This window comes from Montipora foliosa, chromosome 8, assembly GCF_036669935.1.
Source record: "Montipora foliosa isolate CH-2021 chromosome 8, ASM3666993v2, whole genome shotgun sequence".
Lineage (NCBI taxonomy): Eukaryota > Metazoa > Cnidaria > Anthozoa > Scleractinia > Acroporidae > Montipora > Montipora foliosa.
Genome location: NC_090876.1, coordinates 52394563 through 52414789, shown reverse-complemented (window position 1 = coordinate 52414789; position 20227 = coordinate 52394563). Strand labels below are relative to the sequence as shown.

Sequence of the window (20227 nt, the reverse complement as noted above, 5' to 3'; positions counted from 1 at the left end):
GAAAATGCCGCGTGACAGGACAATAGGGTTGTTGTTCGCTCCTAGTCATGGGCTACTGATTGTGTTTAAGGGTTTATATCTTAAAAGCGAACTCGGTGACCCCTATTTTTTTCATGCTGGAAAGTGATTAGCAGGCTAAGATGAAACTCTCTGCAAAGTTAAAAAAATCTGTGTGGAGCGGGTTCTGAGCCACCTTAAAATTTTCCAATTGCGAAGGTGGCTATGAATTCCCTTCATAATTTTTTTTAACTTTGCAGAGATTTTTATTTTTGCGTGCTTATCACCCCCCAGGAATAAAAAATGGGGGTCAACGAGTTCGTTTTTGAAGTATACTTATTTAAAACAAAATATAGGATGTTTTTAGATGGCTTTTTTGTTGCCATGGTGACCTAATACGTGACATCGATGAGAGCATCTTGTTAAGCAATTATTGGTGTTTCATATGGTACCATAACATTGCCGTTAAGTGAAGCAGTTGGGTAAATTCAATCCTTCCCAATGGTACAGTTTGTTGAAAATGTTATCCCTGGTTGAAATACTGGTAGAGAGATATTTTCCGTGGAACATACATAAAAGAAAAATTTGCAACCGCTGTTTGCTGGAGATTGAGCCTACCACGTGCGTAACTTCAAAAACCCGCTTTTGAATAGCCTGCTAATGGAAGAAGGAATTTTGCAGGGTTTTGGGTCGGTTCGCTTAGTTGGAGGAGAATCTCTAGTATCACAACGAACAGTGTTTAGTAAAGACTCAAAGTACGCGCTTATTTGTGTATATTTTGTCTGCAACTGCAATCGAAAAGTGTCAAATAGTAATTTTAAAGCTCCAACGAATGATCTTTGCATTTTGTGTTTCATATCACAGAGTATTGTTTTGTTGTTGTGGTCGAAGAATTCGTGTTTACAGCACTGCAACTGGAGATTTAATTCGTGAACTCGAAGGACATGAGTCAGCTGTTACGGATTTTAAAGTCAATCCCAAGAATCAACTGCAGGTTGGGAAAAATCACTTACAACATCTAGTTTTAGCTCACTGAACTGGACGTTAGTTTTCCACACCTGTATATTTTTCTTCTCAGTTAGTTTCATGTGCGAAAAGTGAAGTTATATACTGGGATTACACTGATGGCCGAATACTCAAGGTAAATATAAAAGAATACGTAAACAACATAATATTAAGCGTAATATACTAATTATCTTGTGTTGACCAAGGAGCAGTTGGTTGAGCATCGGGTTGCATGCGGGGGGTTGCGGGTTCGAACCCCGGCTGGATCAACACTTGGGATCCTAAAATAACTGAGGACAAAGTACGGACCTGTAAACCGTAGGCCCTGTCTCACAAGTACCTTCTATGTTCGTAAGTTCCCTGTGGGACGTTAAAGAACCCACACACTATTCGATAAGAGTAGGGGATGTACTCTCCAGTGTTGTAGCTGTCCTGTTCTGTCCAGCAGAAGTGGCTGGCTTGGCAGTGATGTCTCTAAAAAGGCTTACAGTGTATGAGGCCACCTAAGCAGAAACAGCCATAAGTCAAAAAGGGACTTTGCCGAGTGCTGGAACATGTAGATGTAGATGTAGATGGTGGAATACACTGTTGGATTTTGGCTTTGCAAATAGAGGAACAGCATGCATTTAAATCAATCAGAGAACAACAATGAGAATGACCCTGAGAGGTTTTTGTTTTCAATCTGGCAGATGCTGGTCAAAAGTGGTTCCTTGAATGTGAAGCTCTAACGAAGTCATAACCGTCTGCTTGCTAAGTACATTTTTTGAAGGCAATAGGTTACACTAAGCACTAAATACACCAGCCCATCATAAACTGTTGCAAAAAGTTAATAACTGCGGCTTTTTGAGCAAGATAGGCGTTAAGCTTGGTTGACCACCTTGGATTCTTGTCACAGTTTCCTATCCTTGCTAAGATTGTTTTTCAAAAGATGTGGGTCAGTAGAATTAGCTGGAATGATTCAGTAGTTGAGAGCCTATTGCATAATACTTATCAGTTATTTGCAGAACTTCAAGAGCTGACTCACGTTCATATAATGCTTGAGAGTAAAAATTTACCCTCATACATTTCTTGATTTTTTGCTAGGGGTCTACATGTATGGGGCTGTGATTGTTAAAACACGTATATAAGCCACACCCCCAAATTTCAAGCATGATTTTGGGAAAAAAAATTGCTCGTCTGTTCGCACTTGTTCGTGATAAACTTGCCGAATTCTAATGTGGTGTATTTGCAGTGACTTTAAGAAGTCAACTGATTTCCCTAATTCTTGGGACTGTTGTCTTCATTGTTAAAGCCCAAAGTTGAAATAAAAACAGTGAAATTTGAGCAAAAATAAAGCGCAGGGAATGATACAAAACGTGTGCTTAGTGACCACGCAGTCCATTTACAGAAGGAAGTCTGGACCAAGTCACGTTTCCATGATCAGTAAACAACATAGACATAGCTGTGCGTGTATGTGTTTACAAAGAAATATGGAAGCCATTGATTGGAGACAAACTTGTCACTAAGCGAGAGTTAAACAACCCCATGGACAAATACACCACACACACATCGGTTTTTAGTGTTATTTGTGACTTCATTCAAGCCAGTTTACTTGCTCTGAAACTAATAGTCTTGCATACAAGCTGCACCCACGATTTTTAACCCAATATTTCGGCAAAAAGATGCAGCTTATACACAAGTTTTTTCGGTAATACACACAACTGTGCAACACTAGTACAATATTACTTGGAGGTCTTGTAGCATCCAAGTGTAGAATTTTTGCAATGTATTCTAGATATAAGCATCCTGCACAGTTGTTGGACTTAAGTGACTTCTTGGAGTGTACTAAATTGTTTGTAGCAATTAGCTTTAGTGAGATGCAATCCCTGTGCAACACAAACCAGTAGGGAGATCTGAACCAATGCAACAGAATCCTTGCACTTTCTCAACAAAGGGACTTGATGTTTCTGCTGTTGTTAAGGAAGAAATTTTGTGGAAGGATCCCATGTGCTTACATGAAGTGCAACAGATGATGTACAGTGATTGTCAATAATTATTGACATTATTTGTAGGTCTTTTTGATGACAACAACTTCAAGCTTGTTGTATGAAATCTTATCATATGTGTTGGGTGATCTATCAGTCTGGCCTTGATTACTTGCAGCAAGGTTAGCGTTAAACGGCGTTAAATACCATGGAAACCCATAGGTTTTGATACCTCTTAACCAAAGGTTTGCGCTTAACAGGCTTTGACCAACTGGCCCCTGGATAGTAACATATCACAGTATCTTTACATTTTGTATCCTGCAGAATTCATTCCAAGTGGCTTGCAAATGTCCCAGTGAACACCTTAGGGCCGTTTATACAAGAGAAAATAAGCCACGGCTTACTCTGGCCACGGCTTACATAATACGCTAACACTGGTACAAAATCTACGTTCACGGCTTTCTCAAGCCGCGGCTTATCCTGGCCTGGGAGTTTATACTCATATAAATAGTTCCTTTCGCGTATTATGTACGCCATGGCCAGAGTAAGCCGCTGCTTATTTTCTCTCATATAAACGGCCCTAATGTCACATCTGCATTTGAGCTCATTTCGTGCTGGGCTTGGAAACCATCATCATTGATATTAATTATGATCATTGTAATTTTTTATCACCAGAAACACCGAGTTGAAGGGTCTATTGGGGGAATGTTGCTACATTCTGCACTCAAAGAATCCGTCATTTTGATTATGCAATCCTTTGGAAAAGGTATGAACATATGTAGCCTGCTTGCAGGTGGTAGATGTTGTTGTTGCCACAAAACACATATCAGATGCCATATTGAAAGAGCATGTGATAGGTTGGGACTTGGTGACCAAAATGATGGGGTGAGGGGTGGGAAAGAGAGGGCGAGAAAAACTGCCTGCCTGAAAACTAGGCTTTTCTCAGTAGCTACTCACTTTCTGTTGAGCTTCCGGCTACATGTGAATAATTGACCAATGAAGTGGCCATAATAAAGCTGTCAATCACTTAAGCATGCAGTTGTAACCAAACTTACACTGTAGGCTGGAGCGTCTGCTTGCACCTAAAAAAGCGTAAGAAATCAAGCAGATCAACCCCTAAAGTCAGACATTTCTACCCTGAATGGAAAATACTTTTCCTTGGGTGACTTTCAATGAAGGCAAAATGTTTTGTTCCTGTTGTCTTAATTGTCCTGAGAAATCAAATGATACATCCAGTTTGTAACCTGCTGCAGTAATTTCAGATTAGAATCTGAAATTGGCAGATTGAGTGGTGGAAATCACATATTGGCATGATATGCTACGGTCAGGAAGGACTACCACAGATTTTCTCAGGACTACTAATTTTCAACAAGTCCCAGGGCCAGTGATTAAAAAAGTTAAGGTCGAGCACTGAATGGGTTAAACTACATGTACATCTATGTACACTGTAGTTTGTTTGTTTTCTTCCATATATACTTCGCTCTACTTCTGTGTATTGAGCACTTTCTATTCAAATACATACAAGATTGTGCTGCTTACTGTTATAAAATTATTGTTGTCAGCAAATCTTCCTGGTAGTTTGCTTATGGTTGGTTAACTTTAAAATATATTTGTGTTTTTTGAATCCATTATGAAACAGGTGATCATGTGAAACAAGAGAACTTTAATGGGGACATAGTTTTTCAGTGAGTGATTAACCCAGTCACTCCCAGGGGCTCCCCGTTGACAAGCAAAATCGTCTGGCCGGTTTATGCTGGTTTTGATGTCAAAGGGTTAAATTAATTAGTTATTTTTATTGTTAAAGGTGCAGAGCCTAAAGAAAAGGAGTCAGATGTTCAAGGAGGAACTGTGAACAAAAAGATCAACTCTAATGAAAAAGCTATTGTTCATGAAAACGGTGTGGGAATTTTTAATCCTAAAGAAAAACAAGAACTCAGAATTTTTTTCAAACAATCAGGCAATGCCAAACAGACTGCAATAAATGGAGAAGTAAGTTAAATTTGACAGCAATCATCAGAAACATTTACCGTTCTTGCCTTCTGACACATTATTTTGATCGACGGAGAAGGACCACCTCTGCCCAGCTCCAAAATAATTATGTGCAGATGGCATGAGACTTTCCTCCTTTTTTTTTTTTTACAGGGTAATTTATTGGCATCTGTGAAGGGTGAAAATCTGCAATTATGGAATTTTGCATCTGAGAAATTAAAAACGTAAGTAGTCTGATAATTATTAATAGTTTGCATCATAAAAAGTGATGAACTTGGATTATCCTGAACATTATGGGCCAGTTATTTAAACAAAGTCTAACTTAGGCCGCGGCTTAAGACAATTAGTGGACCTCCAAATCTATTTATAAGCGGTATATTTTAAGTAGATAAATTGCTGTCTAGTCTGGAATGCAAACCTTCTTGTTACCATCAGCAGCAGATAATATTTGGATATGATTGTTGGCAATATTGAAAATGGCTTAGGACACGGTTTTGTTGAACGTTGTCTAAACTATGTTTTAATAATCCTATGTTTTCAGAGCAAACTACGGACATGTACAATGTATTTTTCTAAATATTATGAACAGGGTTTTTTTTAAATCTCCAATAAAAACATATTTTGAAGTTCATATTGGTTTTATGCCAGGCTTTGCCCATCTACGCATTTGTAAATTACTATTCAGATTGCGGAGTGTAATCGGCAAGCCAACCGTCAAATGGTTGGTTTGGTTGGTTGAGCATCAGATAAGTGTGCGGGACATTGTGAGTACGACTCTGGCTCAACCAACATTGGGGGTCTTTAACTGATTATTTATTTGAAGAGAAATTGCTGCCTTTGTAATTACACATGTACGTGCACAAGTGGTTAGATTTTCAAGTCTTTTTGTCTTATGATGTACAAGGCCATGTAAACAAAAACAGCCATAAGTCAAAGGGACTTGCTGAGTTCTGGGACTTGTAGATGTGATGTGCTTAACTTTCTCTTGAAAAACAATGTAATCATTGCTTGTTTTATTTCCAGGTTTAGGTACAAACATGCATCATTTACTTGTGCATCTTTTCATCCTTCTGAAGCTTGTGTTGCTGCAGGAGAAAGCAAGGGAAAGATTGTTTTATGGTGGGTATAAATTTTATAATTGCATGCATTTGAAGTCTATTTTTATTACCGGTCAATACATGTAGATTTTCAAACCAAAAATAATAATTATTACCATTACAACAACAGCAACAATTAACAAGAACATTAATTTCATTAATTATTATTATTATTACAGTAATAATCCTGTGGGACCCCCAGGTAACAGAGCTAATCAAGGCAGGGTGTGCTTTTACTGTGTGTTATTATGAGGAAGTTTAATGTTGGAGATAAAGAAATAAATAAGAAAGTGAAATGGTAAAAGGAACAGATGAATTAAGTCATTGTGCACGAAACAAAAGAAGTTGAAGAAAAAGAGAAACAAAAAAAAAGTGAGCAGTTACAATAAAAAAATTATTAATGAGAACTATTATGACGTATATTATTATGACTATTATGGCTATTATTTACATATTTTGCTATCTTAAAGTGGAGAGTGGGTGCTTCAACATAAGTGTCCTCAGCATGAAAAATAGCATAAAGCAGTTTATGTGTTTTCTTTTATAAATAACAGACCTCCATTTAAATCTGTACTTCTCCATTTAAATCTGTACTTTTTGAAAGTGATCATTTTTCACGAAACATTCCGCTTGTAAACCAATCAGGAGGGTCTATTTTAATTGTGGTTTTCCTGACGGAATGATTCCGCCTTTCGACCAATCATGAAATTGTTTACAGAAATCAAATCAACCACAGACGGAACAGTCCGCAAGTTAACCAATGAGAAGAGGTCTTTCTGATCTATTTCAATTAACAGGTCCTCTGGCGTTTATTTTAAGCACAGCTTTTACCTCGTCACGCACTTAAAAATCTCATATGTAAAAATCGTACAACCATACCGTCGAATTCTCTTCGATTATACTGTAGTCGTTTATTTCAAACTGCAATTCATCTCCTTTGCTTGCGTTGTCTCATTGGTATGTTTGCTTTGATTGTGCGAAAGAGAACCTCATTCGATTTCGTTAAACACATGCCGAGATTTTATAAAACGCAGCTATTCTCTTGGGCATATTATAATCCGCTTTTGACTCGAAACATTCCGATAGTTAGCCGATAAGTACATATCTCGTGTACATATCAAGCGTGACTTAATGTAAATCTACGCTCACCAGGCTTGGAAAAGTTGAAGACCTCAAATGTCTAAACCTTCAAGTTTAGTCTACAATTTCCTATTCTTCCTCTTGTGTGTGTCTTTTGTATGTTTTATTTGTAGTTTCCTCTTCGGCGGAATGATTCTGCCTTTCGGCCAATCATGAAATTGTTTACAGAGATCATATCAACCACAGACGGAATAGTCCGCAAGTTAACCAATGAAAAGAGGTCTTTCTGATCAATTTCAACTAACACCTCTGGTGTAATAAACTTCTAATCCTACAATCGGGTTTTCAAATTTGTTCAATTCCATGTATACCGTCGAATTTTCTTCGATTGTAGTCGTTTATTTCAAACTGCAATTCATCTCCTTTTCTTGCACTTTTTCTCATTGATATGTTTGCTGTGAGAGTCCGAAAGATCATTCGATTTCGCTAAACACATGCAGAGATTTCATCAAACGCACATATTCTCTTGGGAATATAATATGAAGCATTCCGTCCGATAAGACATCTACAGTATTTACGTATCTCGTGTACCTATGAAGCTTGTGTAATTAACAGGTTTGGAAAAGTCAAAGACCCCAAATGTCTAAAATTTCAAGTTTAGAGTACAATTTCCTAAACTTCCACTTGTGTATGTGTTTTACTCGTAATTTTTTTATATTTTATTTGTAGTTTCCTCTTTCGCGGAATGATTCCGCTTTTCGGCCAATCATCAAATTGTTTTCAGAGATCATATCAACCACAGAACAGTACGCAAGTTAACCAATGACAAGAAGTCTTTCTTATCTATTCAATTACATTCAACACTTCCTCGGATGTTCACTTTGCACAATCCAACCTACCCGAAAAAGGAGTACCGGCAAATTCGTCACATCCTCTGATAGAATTTCAAAGTCACTCACGATCTTTTCATATGTCGTATTGTATGGTTTTCAATTTGTTCGATTCTGTCTGCTATCAGTGTCGTCTAATTTTCGTCAATTTTTTCGAACAAATTCCTAACTCAATTTGCAAATTCATCTCGTTTACTTTGTCTGTTGTATTCACGCGATGTGATGGTCCAAAGCAGCATTTTATGCGACGCAAAGAGGGTTACGTGATATTGAGTGATATTTAATGAACGCAGTGGTTTTCTTCGTTTTCACCCGAAACTTCCCGCTAGCTAATTTGGCCTAAAGATTTTCTCACTGACACCTACTTACGTATTGATATCCGATGTGTACATATCAAGCGGAAATTTCGTCTCACCAGGTCGGGGAAGGTCAAACAGCTCAAAGGTTCATCTTCTCTTGAGTGTGCGTTTATGTTTGATTGTTTCCAACAACGCTATGAATTCGCCAGAGACACTGTCTTTTAAAAAATGTCTTAAGTAGTAGGTTTCAAAAGGATGGTTGTTACTTACCCGAGTCACTTTTTCCTGCCTTTCCTACCACAATCCTCTGCTCGCTTGAAGTAAATAGGCGTCCTTTACGTCGCATCTCGTTGCGTTTGCGAGGTAACTGGTGTTTCAGCAGCTACAGCAATTTACACGAGGTTGCTGTTAATTTGCCGCACTTTGAGTTCATTTGTTGCTTAAAATACACGCATCGAAAGCCCTGTACTAAATCGTTCAGTGCAATCTGATTTGCCTTCATGGTGCAAAGATTGAGGGCCGGACAGGATCTACTGTTCGCGCTGGCGCGAAATATGGCGCGAAAATGTATGATATAACAAATGCAAGGGCGTAGCCAGGGGGGGGGGGGGGGTTCTGGGGTGCCCGTGACCCCCCTTTGTAAGCCATTTTTTACTCAAAAAACCTACAATATTCAGGTTGCGACAACGCGAGTACCTTCCGTTTGACAAATTGTGATGCTACAGTTAGAGCATCAAGCATTATACCCGCACAATGGGAATTTTTTAAGCATAATGTGAAAAACGTATCTTTCATTGATTTCGATGAAACGTCTAGTAAAATGTTTCGACAGGACTACATTGAGTGCTCAGCCAATAGAGAGATGAAAATTGAAATATGTTCTAGAGAGCGAACTGATAAGAGAGGGATCTAAGAATCGAATTTGGAGGTGTAAACTGATATGACTGTTATATAATTCCTTGACATTCGGAAATAATCTCCGTTACGATTTCTGTTACTTGCTGCAGTTTTTGGTCATTATAGTGAAAGATTGCAACCCGGTGAATCTTGGGGATTGTTCATAAAGTAACACAAAACGTTTCTGTTTCAATGAAAGCTGCTCGCAACGTTTTCGTCCGGGAAAGAAACAACTGAACAGAGACAGAAGCTACTTGACAATGCCTTATCAGTGGAGTTGGGGTTGGTTGTACCATCGTTATCAATAAGACGTAGGGAGGAGAAAAAAACATGTTGAAATTGAAGTGTGACTGAATTCTGTTAAGGTGTGATGAGCGGATATTAAACAACGATGTGCCTGGAGAGTAGTAACCAAAGCTTTATTTAACACGTGTATTTACAACCCTCAATTGCTGCTCTTCATTCCATATTCACTGCCTTTTCCTTTCTGGTCTGTCAAAAATCAAATAAAACATTCAGTGCATTTCTCAGTGATGAAAATGAAAAAAATGATTTTTGAGTGGACATAATGGCGTCTGACATGTGTAGACACGAGGAATATAATGGAAAGTTACCTGTTGTACTAGAAGGCGTTTCTGAGTTGTTTGTCGATGCCTGGTTCACAATCAGGCTGTCCGTGATGGCTGGCTGTTCTCCTATGAAATCCACTGCCATGACCACTATGTAGTCCCTTACTAGTTGACAGATAACATTCAGTAAGTCGCCACCACACCAAATGGCCGCCATTTGGGGAAAATTGCTTAATCACTACTTACAATCTGGTGAGGTAATCCATCTGTGGTCTGGCCTAAACGTAGGTACAAAATGGAAAGGATTGAGTACATCGATTATAAAAATTGCTTAGAATAGATCATTAGCTCAAAAGTAATGCATTTCATAAAAAGAACTCACCCCCTTCTCCGCAAACACGTGAGATATTAGGGCCGTTTCTACGAGAGAAAATAAGCCGCGGCTTACGTAAGACGCGAACACCCCGTAGAAATGGTACAAAATCTACGTTCACCGCTTTCGCAAGCCGCGCTTTGTCCTGGCCTGGGAGTTAATACTCGTCTAAATAGTTCCCTTCGCGTATTATGTACGCCGTGGCCAGAGTAAGCCGCGGCCTATTTTCACCCGTATAAACGGCCCTATTAAGTTATCATGTAAAAGTATAATTACACATTCATGAGAATTCTACTTACAGTATCTAGTAGGGCCAAGTGCCCTTCCGAAATACGCTCCCATTTCTTCCAAGAAGGAAGCCACTTGCTCGTCTGAGAATGTAAGCTGCATGATGATAAAAATTCTTGAACCCCAAAAGAGAAAAACTTTTTCATGTTTGAACGCCGATGAAAAACAGTTCTTCGATCATTGCCGGATATTTGTAGGGAAAATTAACCTGCCTTGCTGATATTTACTAATCTGACGTGATTCCTCTTGGTCAGATTCCTGAAACTTGATACTCAACATTGCGGTTATAGGTAACTCTTTTTGGTAACGGAGGTTATTTACATATTTACCACACCACCAAATTATTTCTCCACTGAACTCAAGTATCATTAGGATCACCAACTCAGTATATTATTACAATCAATAAGCGCTTATAATGCAGTATTTGCTATTCACTTTTTTTTTCAGTGAAGAAATAGATATGCCAATCTAATCGAGTTAACGTGTACGGGAATTAATTAAACCACTAGCCGAAAACGCATCCCACAGGGTTTTGCACTTCCCGTTATTTTGTGTTTCTTAAAACATCAGAGAAGTGATCAGTTAACTCTAAATAGAAGGTAAATAAAACGTTAATCCTCGACCTCTGCCACAGTCTAGAGCTACAATGTAGATACCAGAGATTCGGGCAGATGTCATCTTTACAAAAATTACTCATTGTAGAAACTGCTTCTTCACATTTTATATATACCTTCAACATGCAAGTTACTACGAAAGACTTACGAGCAAAACACTGCAGAGCAGGAACCGCTCGCTTGCGATCATTTCGTCTAGGATACACGGAACCGTAGAATTTGTCTTAGTTGAGTTTGGCTGCATCACATGCAAAATGTGGCGAATGGCGCTGCCACGCTTATTTTCAAGCGGGGCTTTTTTAAAACCATGGAAAAGGGGGTGGTTTAATTATTTATTTTGTATATTACAGGCGACAAACTTAGCCGTTAATTTACGGCTAAATAAGCCTGGGCCTTGAAAATTACAGACGACAAAATTAGCCGTTAATTTACGACTAAATTGAATGTCAGTATATAAGTTTTAAGGTATTTAATCGTAAATTTTAACTTTTGGCCAAAACCTTTGCATGTATGTAGAGTAAATTTAATGCAAATTTTTTACTTTGATTTGTCCGATCTCTGATCTCCTTTCTGGAATATTTTTTAAATAGGCGCCACCGTTTGGAAAAAAAATATTACATTCACGCAATGGCCCTTTCGTCTAACGAGGAATAATTCCTTTAATGTCTTCGGTTCATTGCGGAAGAAGAGCACCCTAAGATTAAGATTCTAGATTCATTAATGCAAACCGGTCAGTGTCACTGGTTTTCGTTGTTTTCAACTTCATCAGAAAGGAAAAGGAAAAGAAAAGAGCAAGCATTCTTCGTGGCGGACGCACGAAAGATACACATAATTATAAAGATCGGTCGGAAAGCGGAATGATTCAGCCGAAGAGGAAACCACAAATAAAATAGACAAAAATTACAAGTAAAACATACACACAAGACATTTGAGGTCTTTGGTGAGCGTAGATTTATAACACGAGATATGTAAATACAATAACTGTAGATCCTGATGTTTAACTATTTTGAGTCAAAAGCGAGATATTCCCAAGAGAATATCTGCGTTTGATGAAATCTCTGCATGTGTTTAGCGAAATCGAATGAAGTGTTCTTTCGGACCATCACAGCAAACACATCAATAACTAAATGTGCAAGCAAAGGAAATGAATTGCAGTTTGAAATAAACGACTACAATCTAATTCGACGGTATACATGGAATTGAACAAACTGAAACCCGAGTTGATATCACCAGAGGACTGAGGACGTGTTAATTGAAATTGATCAGAAAGACTTCTTTTCATTGGTTAACTTGCGGACTGTTCCGTCTATGGTTGATTTGATCTCTGTAAACAATTTCATGATTGGCCGAAAGGCAGAATCATTCCGCCGGAGAGGAAACTACAAATAAGACATACAAAATACACACACAAGAGGAAGAATAGGAAATTGTAGACTAAACTTGAAGGTTTAAACATTTGAGGTCTTCAACTTTTCCAAGCCTGGTGAGCGTAGATTTACAAGTCACGCTTGATATGTACACGAGATATGTACTTATCGGCTAACTATCGGAATGTTTCGAGTCAAAAGCGGATTATAATATGCCCAAGAGAATAGCTGCGTTTTATAAAATCTCGGCATGTGTTTAACGAAATCGAATGAGGTTCTCTTTCGCACAATCAAAGCAAACATACCAATGAGACAACGCAAGCAAAGGAGATGAATTGCAGTTTGAAATAAACGACTACAGTATAATCGAAGAGAATTCGACGGTATGGTTGTACGATTTTTACATATGAGATTTTTAAGTGCGTGACGAGGTAAAAGCTGTGCTTAAAATAAACGCCAGAGGACCTGTTAATTGAAATAGATCAGAAAGACCTCTTCTCATTGGTTAACTTGCGGACTGTTCCGTCTGTGGTTGATTTGATTTCTGTAAACAATTTCATGATTGGTCGAAAGGCAGAATCATTCCGTCGGGAAAACCACAATTAAAATAGACCCTCCTGATTGGTTTACAAGCGGAATGTTTCGTGAAAAATGATCACTTTCAAAAAGTACAGATTTAAATGGAGAAGTACAGATTTAAATGGAGGTCTGTTAAATTGTTTTTTGGGCTTCTGTCATACATACATGTACTTGGGGTGGCAAACAGTTTTAAACTTTGGCATCAAAACCTGTCACTGAATTATCTTGTTAGTCACGACAATTAGATATCAGTTACCAGTACCAGAAGAAGAAGACCTACCTAATTTGTCATTGCCACAACGTAGTGCTATACATAATGCACATTTGATCTGATAAGTTATTCTGTGCTCGTCTGTTTAGGCAAGGCCTTGATCAATTAGACAATCCGATAACCATGGTTATTCACTGGCATGCACATCCAGTTGGCGATGTTGCTTTCTCAAATGATGGTAAGGAATAATAATAATAATAATAATAATAATAATAATAATAATAATAATAATAATAACCAAAGCAGAAGTACGCAAATAATCAGGCAGTGGCACATTGGGACGTCACGAAGCCAAATCCTTATTTAATTCCAATCGCAGATCCAGTTCATGAAGCAAAACTCGGCAGCTGTAATGCTGCCTCTACAGCAAGTCACTCTAACTTTCCTAATGAAGTCCCAAGGAGCGACTGTTTACTTGCAAATTCACGCGCTGTCACGTGGGAGATCGTGAGTTCAGTTATGGCTGGACCAACACTCAGGGTCTTTAAACAACTGAGGAGAAAGTGCTGCCTTTGTAATTACATCTGCAAATGGTTAGACTCTCTAGTCTTCTCGGATAAGGATTATAAACCGTAAGGCCCGTCTCACAACCCTTCAATGTTCATAATCCTGTGGGATGTAAAAGAACCCGCACACTTGTCGCTAAAAGTAGGGCACGTAGTTCCAGGTGTTGTGGTATGTCTTCTGTTGTGCATCATGGTTGGGAGGGTAAAAAAGGGTTGCAAGCTGTTGTGGCGCTCTGTCAACTTGACTTTAGGAATTTCTGAGTGTGGGTGTGCTGCTGGGACCCTGGAACCCTTAGCCTATAACAGAGCTAGTTCAGCTGAATTTTACTACCCTATACTAGAGTAAACTCCCACCGATTTCCATCTAAATTCTGATTCCTGACAGTTAATAATATCCAGAGGTGTTTCATGATAGCCATTTATTGACACTGTTGAGGCCGAGTTACGTAAGCTTAAACTTTGCTGATTTGATTTTTTTATTTTCTTGAGTGGGAATTTCTGGTTTCCTTAGTCTTGATAAAATCTTCAACAGACTGGTCAGTTTCGTGAAAAATGATACCCTATTCTAGACCGAAAGGCTATGATTTACCGTATTTACCCGTGTATAAGTCGATCCCATGTATAAGTCGACCCCCCATTTTTGATGGAAAAAAAAGCAATTTCTTAATTTCTTTGCTAAATGTTCATGGGATACTAATCTTGCATTCTTCGCTTTCTGGAACTGTGGATTCACAAAAAATTAAGGGCCTCAAGCGCTTAATAGTTTTGTGGTTCAGCGGTTGTTGTATGTGCGAGCATTTTGTCCTTGAATCTCGAAAAAGTTCTCAGAAAATCGAATATGTAAACCTCAAACTAACCTGTTTCGTTGTTCAAGGATAAAGGGCTTTAGAGGGTAAGCACAACATCACAGAAGCAGAAGTCAATCTTTGAAAATAACTTCAAAAACGATGCGAAATGTGCAAGGTTTATTGGTGCTTGACTTATAATTTCTCACATGGCAAACGAAACAAAACTCATAAACCAAACAATACAAAGTTTGCAAAAGCATTTAAATCATCCAGGTTTGTATAAAGAATAAAAAAAATCATTACCAACCAGCATTTTCAGGCAACACAAGTGACTATCATGCTTGCACGCAAACATGTGAGTATTTAAAGTAAAACAAATCCTTTTTCATTTCAACTGGAATTGCTTTTACATTCATTTTGAAGTCTTTCGTCCACTGCGTTCGTTATGCCCAAAGACCACATTATGATGTTAATTTTGAATAAATTATTTAGCTGGAACTTGGCTCTAAATCTTTGACCCATGTACAAGTCGAGGGCGATTTTTGGAGCTTCTTTTGAGGCCATAAAGGTCGACTTATACACGGGTAAATCGGTATATACTTTATCCTAGAGTAAACTGCTTGAAAATCATACCCTTCACAATGGCACATACCTAGATAGTCCATATATGGTGGTACCCCCCACCCCCCCCCCCCCCACCCCGGGCATAATCCTTCATCATAGCAAATGACGAAGGGCTCACAGTCGAAACATTAAGGTCGAAACATGGTAACTTTTATCATATTGTTTCTGTTTCTGTTGTACAATTTTTTCACCTGGACAGCCAATATGAGCTCGTCAAGACTCCACATAAATTTATATGTAACTGAGTGGAGACTAGAAACCACTAAAAAAGGTTTCAATATGGCTGCCTGTGATAATTTGTTCAAAAGAAACATGAAAACACAAGGCTTTGAAGGTGTTGCTTCGTTACAGTGAAAGTTAGTACATGTAGACAGTGAGTAGTGTTTTTTTGCTTTTTAACTGTGCCTAATAATAGGTAATGTGTTGATTAATGCGCTGGTTGTGAGTCAGCGGACAATGTAGGTCATGTGTTGACTGATTCATCGGTTTTGTGCTGTCCGACATGTCAGCTGGTGCCTTGTTTGGATGAAATCCACTACAATAATTTATGCCAACATATTCATTACACATTAATTTTAGGTAGTACAGTGTATAAGTTAACATTCTGGATTCTCTTGTTGATTATTTGCAACTCGTTTTACCATAGGTTCAACCATTCTTTCTGTGGGTGAAGAGGGGGTTCTTGTTCAGTGGCAGTACAGAACACATCACCAACAATTTCTTCCCAGATTGGGAGCTTCAATTTTGCACATTGCAATCAGCCCAGATGATTCATTAACAGCTGTCAGTCATAAGGACAACAGTAAGTTATATATAAATCACCATGCTTGTTAGAAACATAAATGTGAATGGAAGATCAAGCAGGCATGGTCATTTAAACCTTATCTGCCCCTGATTCAATCGGGAAACTGAGGGTGGAAGGTCTTTCTCAGTATCGACTAGCCGCCTCTCGAATATGTTGCCTGCCCATGTTAAAAACCAGTCTAGATACAGTACTCTTACGGTACTCTCGGCAACAACCTTTTTACACAAATCATTTGTTTCAAAAATATTTTCCAGTTCTTTATTGTCTCTTTTATACCTACACCAAATGCACTGATCACAAGAGGCACAACTCTGACTTTGAAACCAGGTCTTCGCTCTCTAAGTTCAAATGCAAGCTGTCTGTAATTTGTCTTTTTGTTTTTTTCAATTCTCTTTTTTTCGATGTTATTTTCTTGTGGGCACACCATATCACATATCCAGATATTATTATTATTATCATCATCATCATCATCATCATCATCATCATTATCATCATCTATTTTGTAGTTCAACGTTTTCCTCTGGTTACAGTGGTCAGTTTACCATTATTTTTTTATTGCGGAGAGGTTGGCGCAGTGGTAAGATCTCTGCCTTCCTACCCTAAGGTCCCGGGTTCCATTCCCGGTTCTGCCGAGAGTGGAATATTTCGCAACCTTCTTTCCCGCTAAAGTTCACTCAGCTTTCCATCCTTCCGAGGTCGGTAAAATGAGTACCAGCATGCATGCACTGCTTAGAAGCAGCTGCCATTTGCGCCTGTATATGCTTCCAGTCCGCTGGGGGTAAATTGATCATTGTAAAGCGCCTTTGAGACGTTTGTGATAAAGACGCTATATAAATGCACCACTTTACTTTACTTTACTTTATTGTATCAATTCTGTTGATAACCCTTATATCCCACATTTGAAGGAGTACTTTACAGTGTACTTCAACTAATCTCAAGAGTTTGAGTTGAAAAAGTATTTCATTTTACAAATACTGTAATTTCCAGTACACAAGTATAGGAACCCTCTACATTTGGAGTGTTTGCGGGCTATTGTTTAATTCACTTTTGCTGAGGTTTTAGATAAATAATTTTTTTTTTGTCCTAATGAATGATTATGGCACTCGTAGGAATTTGCAGGAATCCACTTGCTTGTAGGTATTTTCACGAATCCATGTGGGGCTGCAGGAATCCTCAATAATAAGACAAATACATACACATACACTCACACACATACACATACATTAAAAAGGAGGTCTATTTCATTCTGGTCATATTGTTCCTTTCTCAAAGTTCTTAATATATGGAAGCCCTTGTTAGCCTTAGCAAGTTTGACCTTAACATGAGAACTAAACTTACAATCACTCTGAAGTGTGACTCCAAGTAAGCACAATTCACTATGTTGCGGGATGCAATTGACTGGATTGTAAGTGTCCTTGTTCGATTTCTTTCTGTCATCCTTTTCAATTTTCAGTCATCAGAGTGATTTCCAATGTTTTAAATGATGTTCAGCGTTCTATCCAAGGCTTCATGCAAAGTAAGTTACAAGATTTAACTGTGTTTGTGTACTGTTAGACTTTTTGTTGCTTTTACAAAATTTAATGTAAGCTCAGTGTTGCAGGAATGTGACAAACACAAACATTTCTTCTCAAATTATGTTTTAAAATTGTAGAATCATAAATTAAAATGAGAATGTTTACTCTGATTAAATCAATAATGTTGAATGCTTAAATATAGTAATTATCAAATGTTGTGAAAACCACAGCCTATTTTGCATGCCACATGCAAAAAAGACAATAATAAAATAAAATATGTATATTAAGATACCGGCATTAAGAATTATTTATTAAATTTATTGAAAACAGACAAGAAGTTGAAAAGTTCCTTGCACTTCATCCTGTGGTTCTCCATCGTGGGCTTGACCCACAAGAATTATTTGCAGAAGTTATGCACTGGACATGATTTGTACAAATGATTATAATAATTTACTTAACAATGTATTAATAAATATTTAGTTTTAAAAAGTTACCAAAGATGGCTGAGCATATAATTATGCACATCTACATAGACAGCCCATCAAATGAGATTTTAAATAATAATTTTTATTACATATGGTAGTTTGACAACCTTAGTGAAAATTATTTCTTTTTCAGAGTACAGTGTAACTATTAAGGCATGATACATTTTTCCAACTTAATTGACACTCTGGTCTTGACGCTCACCTGTTACATGTCTACTCTTTTTTTTTTTTAGTTCAGAATCCTTCCCTTGGTATATCATTTGATCCTCGCTCAAAAGCCCTGGTTACTGATAAAAGGATTGGAGGTTTGCAGTTTTACCTTCCACAAACAGATCATCATATCTTTTCTGTGAGTTTGGTGTACAGTCATTCATTTAATCCATTGACTCCAGGGATTCCCCATTGACGAGTAAAATCGTCTGGCGTTAGACAGAGTAAAATACTAAGTCTGGCTGGTTTAGGCTGGTTTGGACGTTTAAAGGGTTAATGGGGACATAGTTTTTCAGCAAGTTATTAACCCATTGACTCCCAGGGGTTCCCCATTTTTTGAGACTGTAAAATTGTGGCATTAGACAGAGTAAAATATTAAGTCTGGTCGGTTTGGACATCAAAGGGTTAATTCATTTTGTTTTCAGCTTGAGGAAAAACTTATTTTCTACATTTAACCACAATATTACAGTATCCTTTTGCCCCCAGTACAGATGCAAGTAAAACAATCAGTCTTTAGATATAGTACGATCTATAAGTGATCTTAGGAAATAAGCTATGTTTATACAGAGTAAGTTTAAGGCTTAAAGCTTTTGGCTTAGTTGGTATAAACAGACTAACAAAGTAATTAAAGACAATGGAATTTAGAAGTATAATGGAAAGAAGGCAACCAGATAGTTAGTTATTAATTTTACAAAGAATCTACAATGCATGTAGTTGTTGGACAGAGTTAGATCTTAACCTATTGCATCCCTGTGCAAATTCACCACTCTTGCCAAGGGGTGGCACTGCCCCCTAATATTTTGAAATAATTCCACATATCATGGCTTTCTAAAATATCTGTGATTTTCTTTGCAGCTGGATGTTGTGAGGCAGAACTATGTTCCACCAAAATCAGATGAGAGCCCACTGGTCTACACCCAAATCGATCATGTAGCATTCAGTGATGATGGAAGCTGGCTGGCTACTGTAAGTTACAGATGCAATATTGATATCATGCAGGAGACTGCACAATGACAACAGTGTGTCTTTCGTTACAAATGCTTATGATAGGAATGAAAATTTATGTTCTTTAAAAAGGATAGACTCATTTTTACTAAATTCTTGCCCCTCACCTTGAGTGTCTGTTGGCTGAACCTGTGCTATTAAATTTTATGTCTCAAAGTATGATCTTTTTTACAACTTTTCCCGTACGTTGTATGCCATGTTTGATGAAGCAGAAGCAAGAAAGAGTGACTTTTGTGGAGTTTTGGCTAAAAAGTAGCAAATCACTCTTAAGAAATAAGTTTCTTAGCCAAGTCAACACTCTTGGTTACTAGAAAAGGAAAAAAATCAGTACTAAAAGTGGGTAGAATAATCAGTCTTTCAAAATAGATTTTAAAGAACTTGCCTTTTCCTGATTTTTTGCTTTTTGGTTCTCAACTGTAGGTTGAAAGTAGAGATGATGAACAAAATGCAATGGAACTGAGACTGAAATTTTGGGAATACAAAAAGAATCACAAGAGGTAAGATTTGGAAAACTTTTTTGCAGAAAATACAGGTAGTTTTATGGCCTGCTGCATAGCTTGCAAGCTCAAAGCTTGATTTAACTTTGTCTTTGCATTTTCTTCTTGTATCTCAAAAATGTATTGGCTAAATTGGGGCTCAAACAACCTTAAAATTGTCACTCAAGGTCCTGTATAGCAGTTATAATCAAGTTCTTTTCAAATGGTTTTGTCAGGTATGATCCAAACACCTGTGTTGACCTTCCTCATGACAAAAGAATCGTAGCTCTTAAGTTCCAGCCTCCACAGAAAGTGAGCAGTGCCTACCTGGCAATGACTGCAGGGGAAGATGGAAAATTCAAGATCTGGGTCCTTGCAGAAGAGGTTATAAAAGGTACTGGTTTATGAGAACCTGTTTGTATGGTCAGAATACAAATCCGACAGGATTTTGTAATTTGAAATGTTATAAGTCAGTCTTATTCGTTTCATGTAGGAAAAAGTTACGCATGGTCCTGCCAATCTGTTGGTTACTATG

General features: G+C 37.8%; 1 protein-coding gene across 1 annotated transcript in view; it reads left to right on the top strand.

Moving 5' to 3' along the window:
* Positions 1-558: 558 nt before the first annotated feature.
* LOC137967305 (WD repeat-containing protein 75-like) overlaps positions 559-20227 on the top strand; it is a 28750-nt gene continuing 9081 nt past the window's right edge. The window contains exons 1-15 of the mRNA XM_068813824.1: positions 559-752; positions 862-991; positions 1076-1138; positions 3642-3732; positions 4771-4955; positions 5109-5179; positions 5979-6074; positions 13369-13457; positions 15844-15999; positions 17456-17518; positions 18235-18350; positions 19067-19177; positions 19637-19713; positions 19929-20086; positions 20186-20227. The exon at positions 20186-20227 is cut by the window's right edge and continues 68 nt beyond it. Coding sequence (XP_068669925.1) covers positions 658-752; positions 862-991; positions 1076-1138; positions 3642-3732; positions 4771-4955; positions 5109-5179; positions 5979-6074; positions 13369-13457; positions 15844-15999; positions 17456-17518; positions 18235-18350; positions 19067-19177; positions 19637-19713; positions 19929-20086; positions 20186-20227 — 1543 coding nt within the window. The 5' untranslated portion in view covers positions 559-657. The remainder of the gene's footprint in view (positions 753-861; positions 992-1075; positions 1139-3641; positions 3733-4770; positions 4956-5108; positions 5180-5978; positions 6075-13368; positions 13458-15843; positions 16000-17455; positions 17519-18234; positions 18351-19066; positions 19178-19636; positions 19714-19928; positions 20087-20185) is intronic.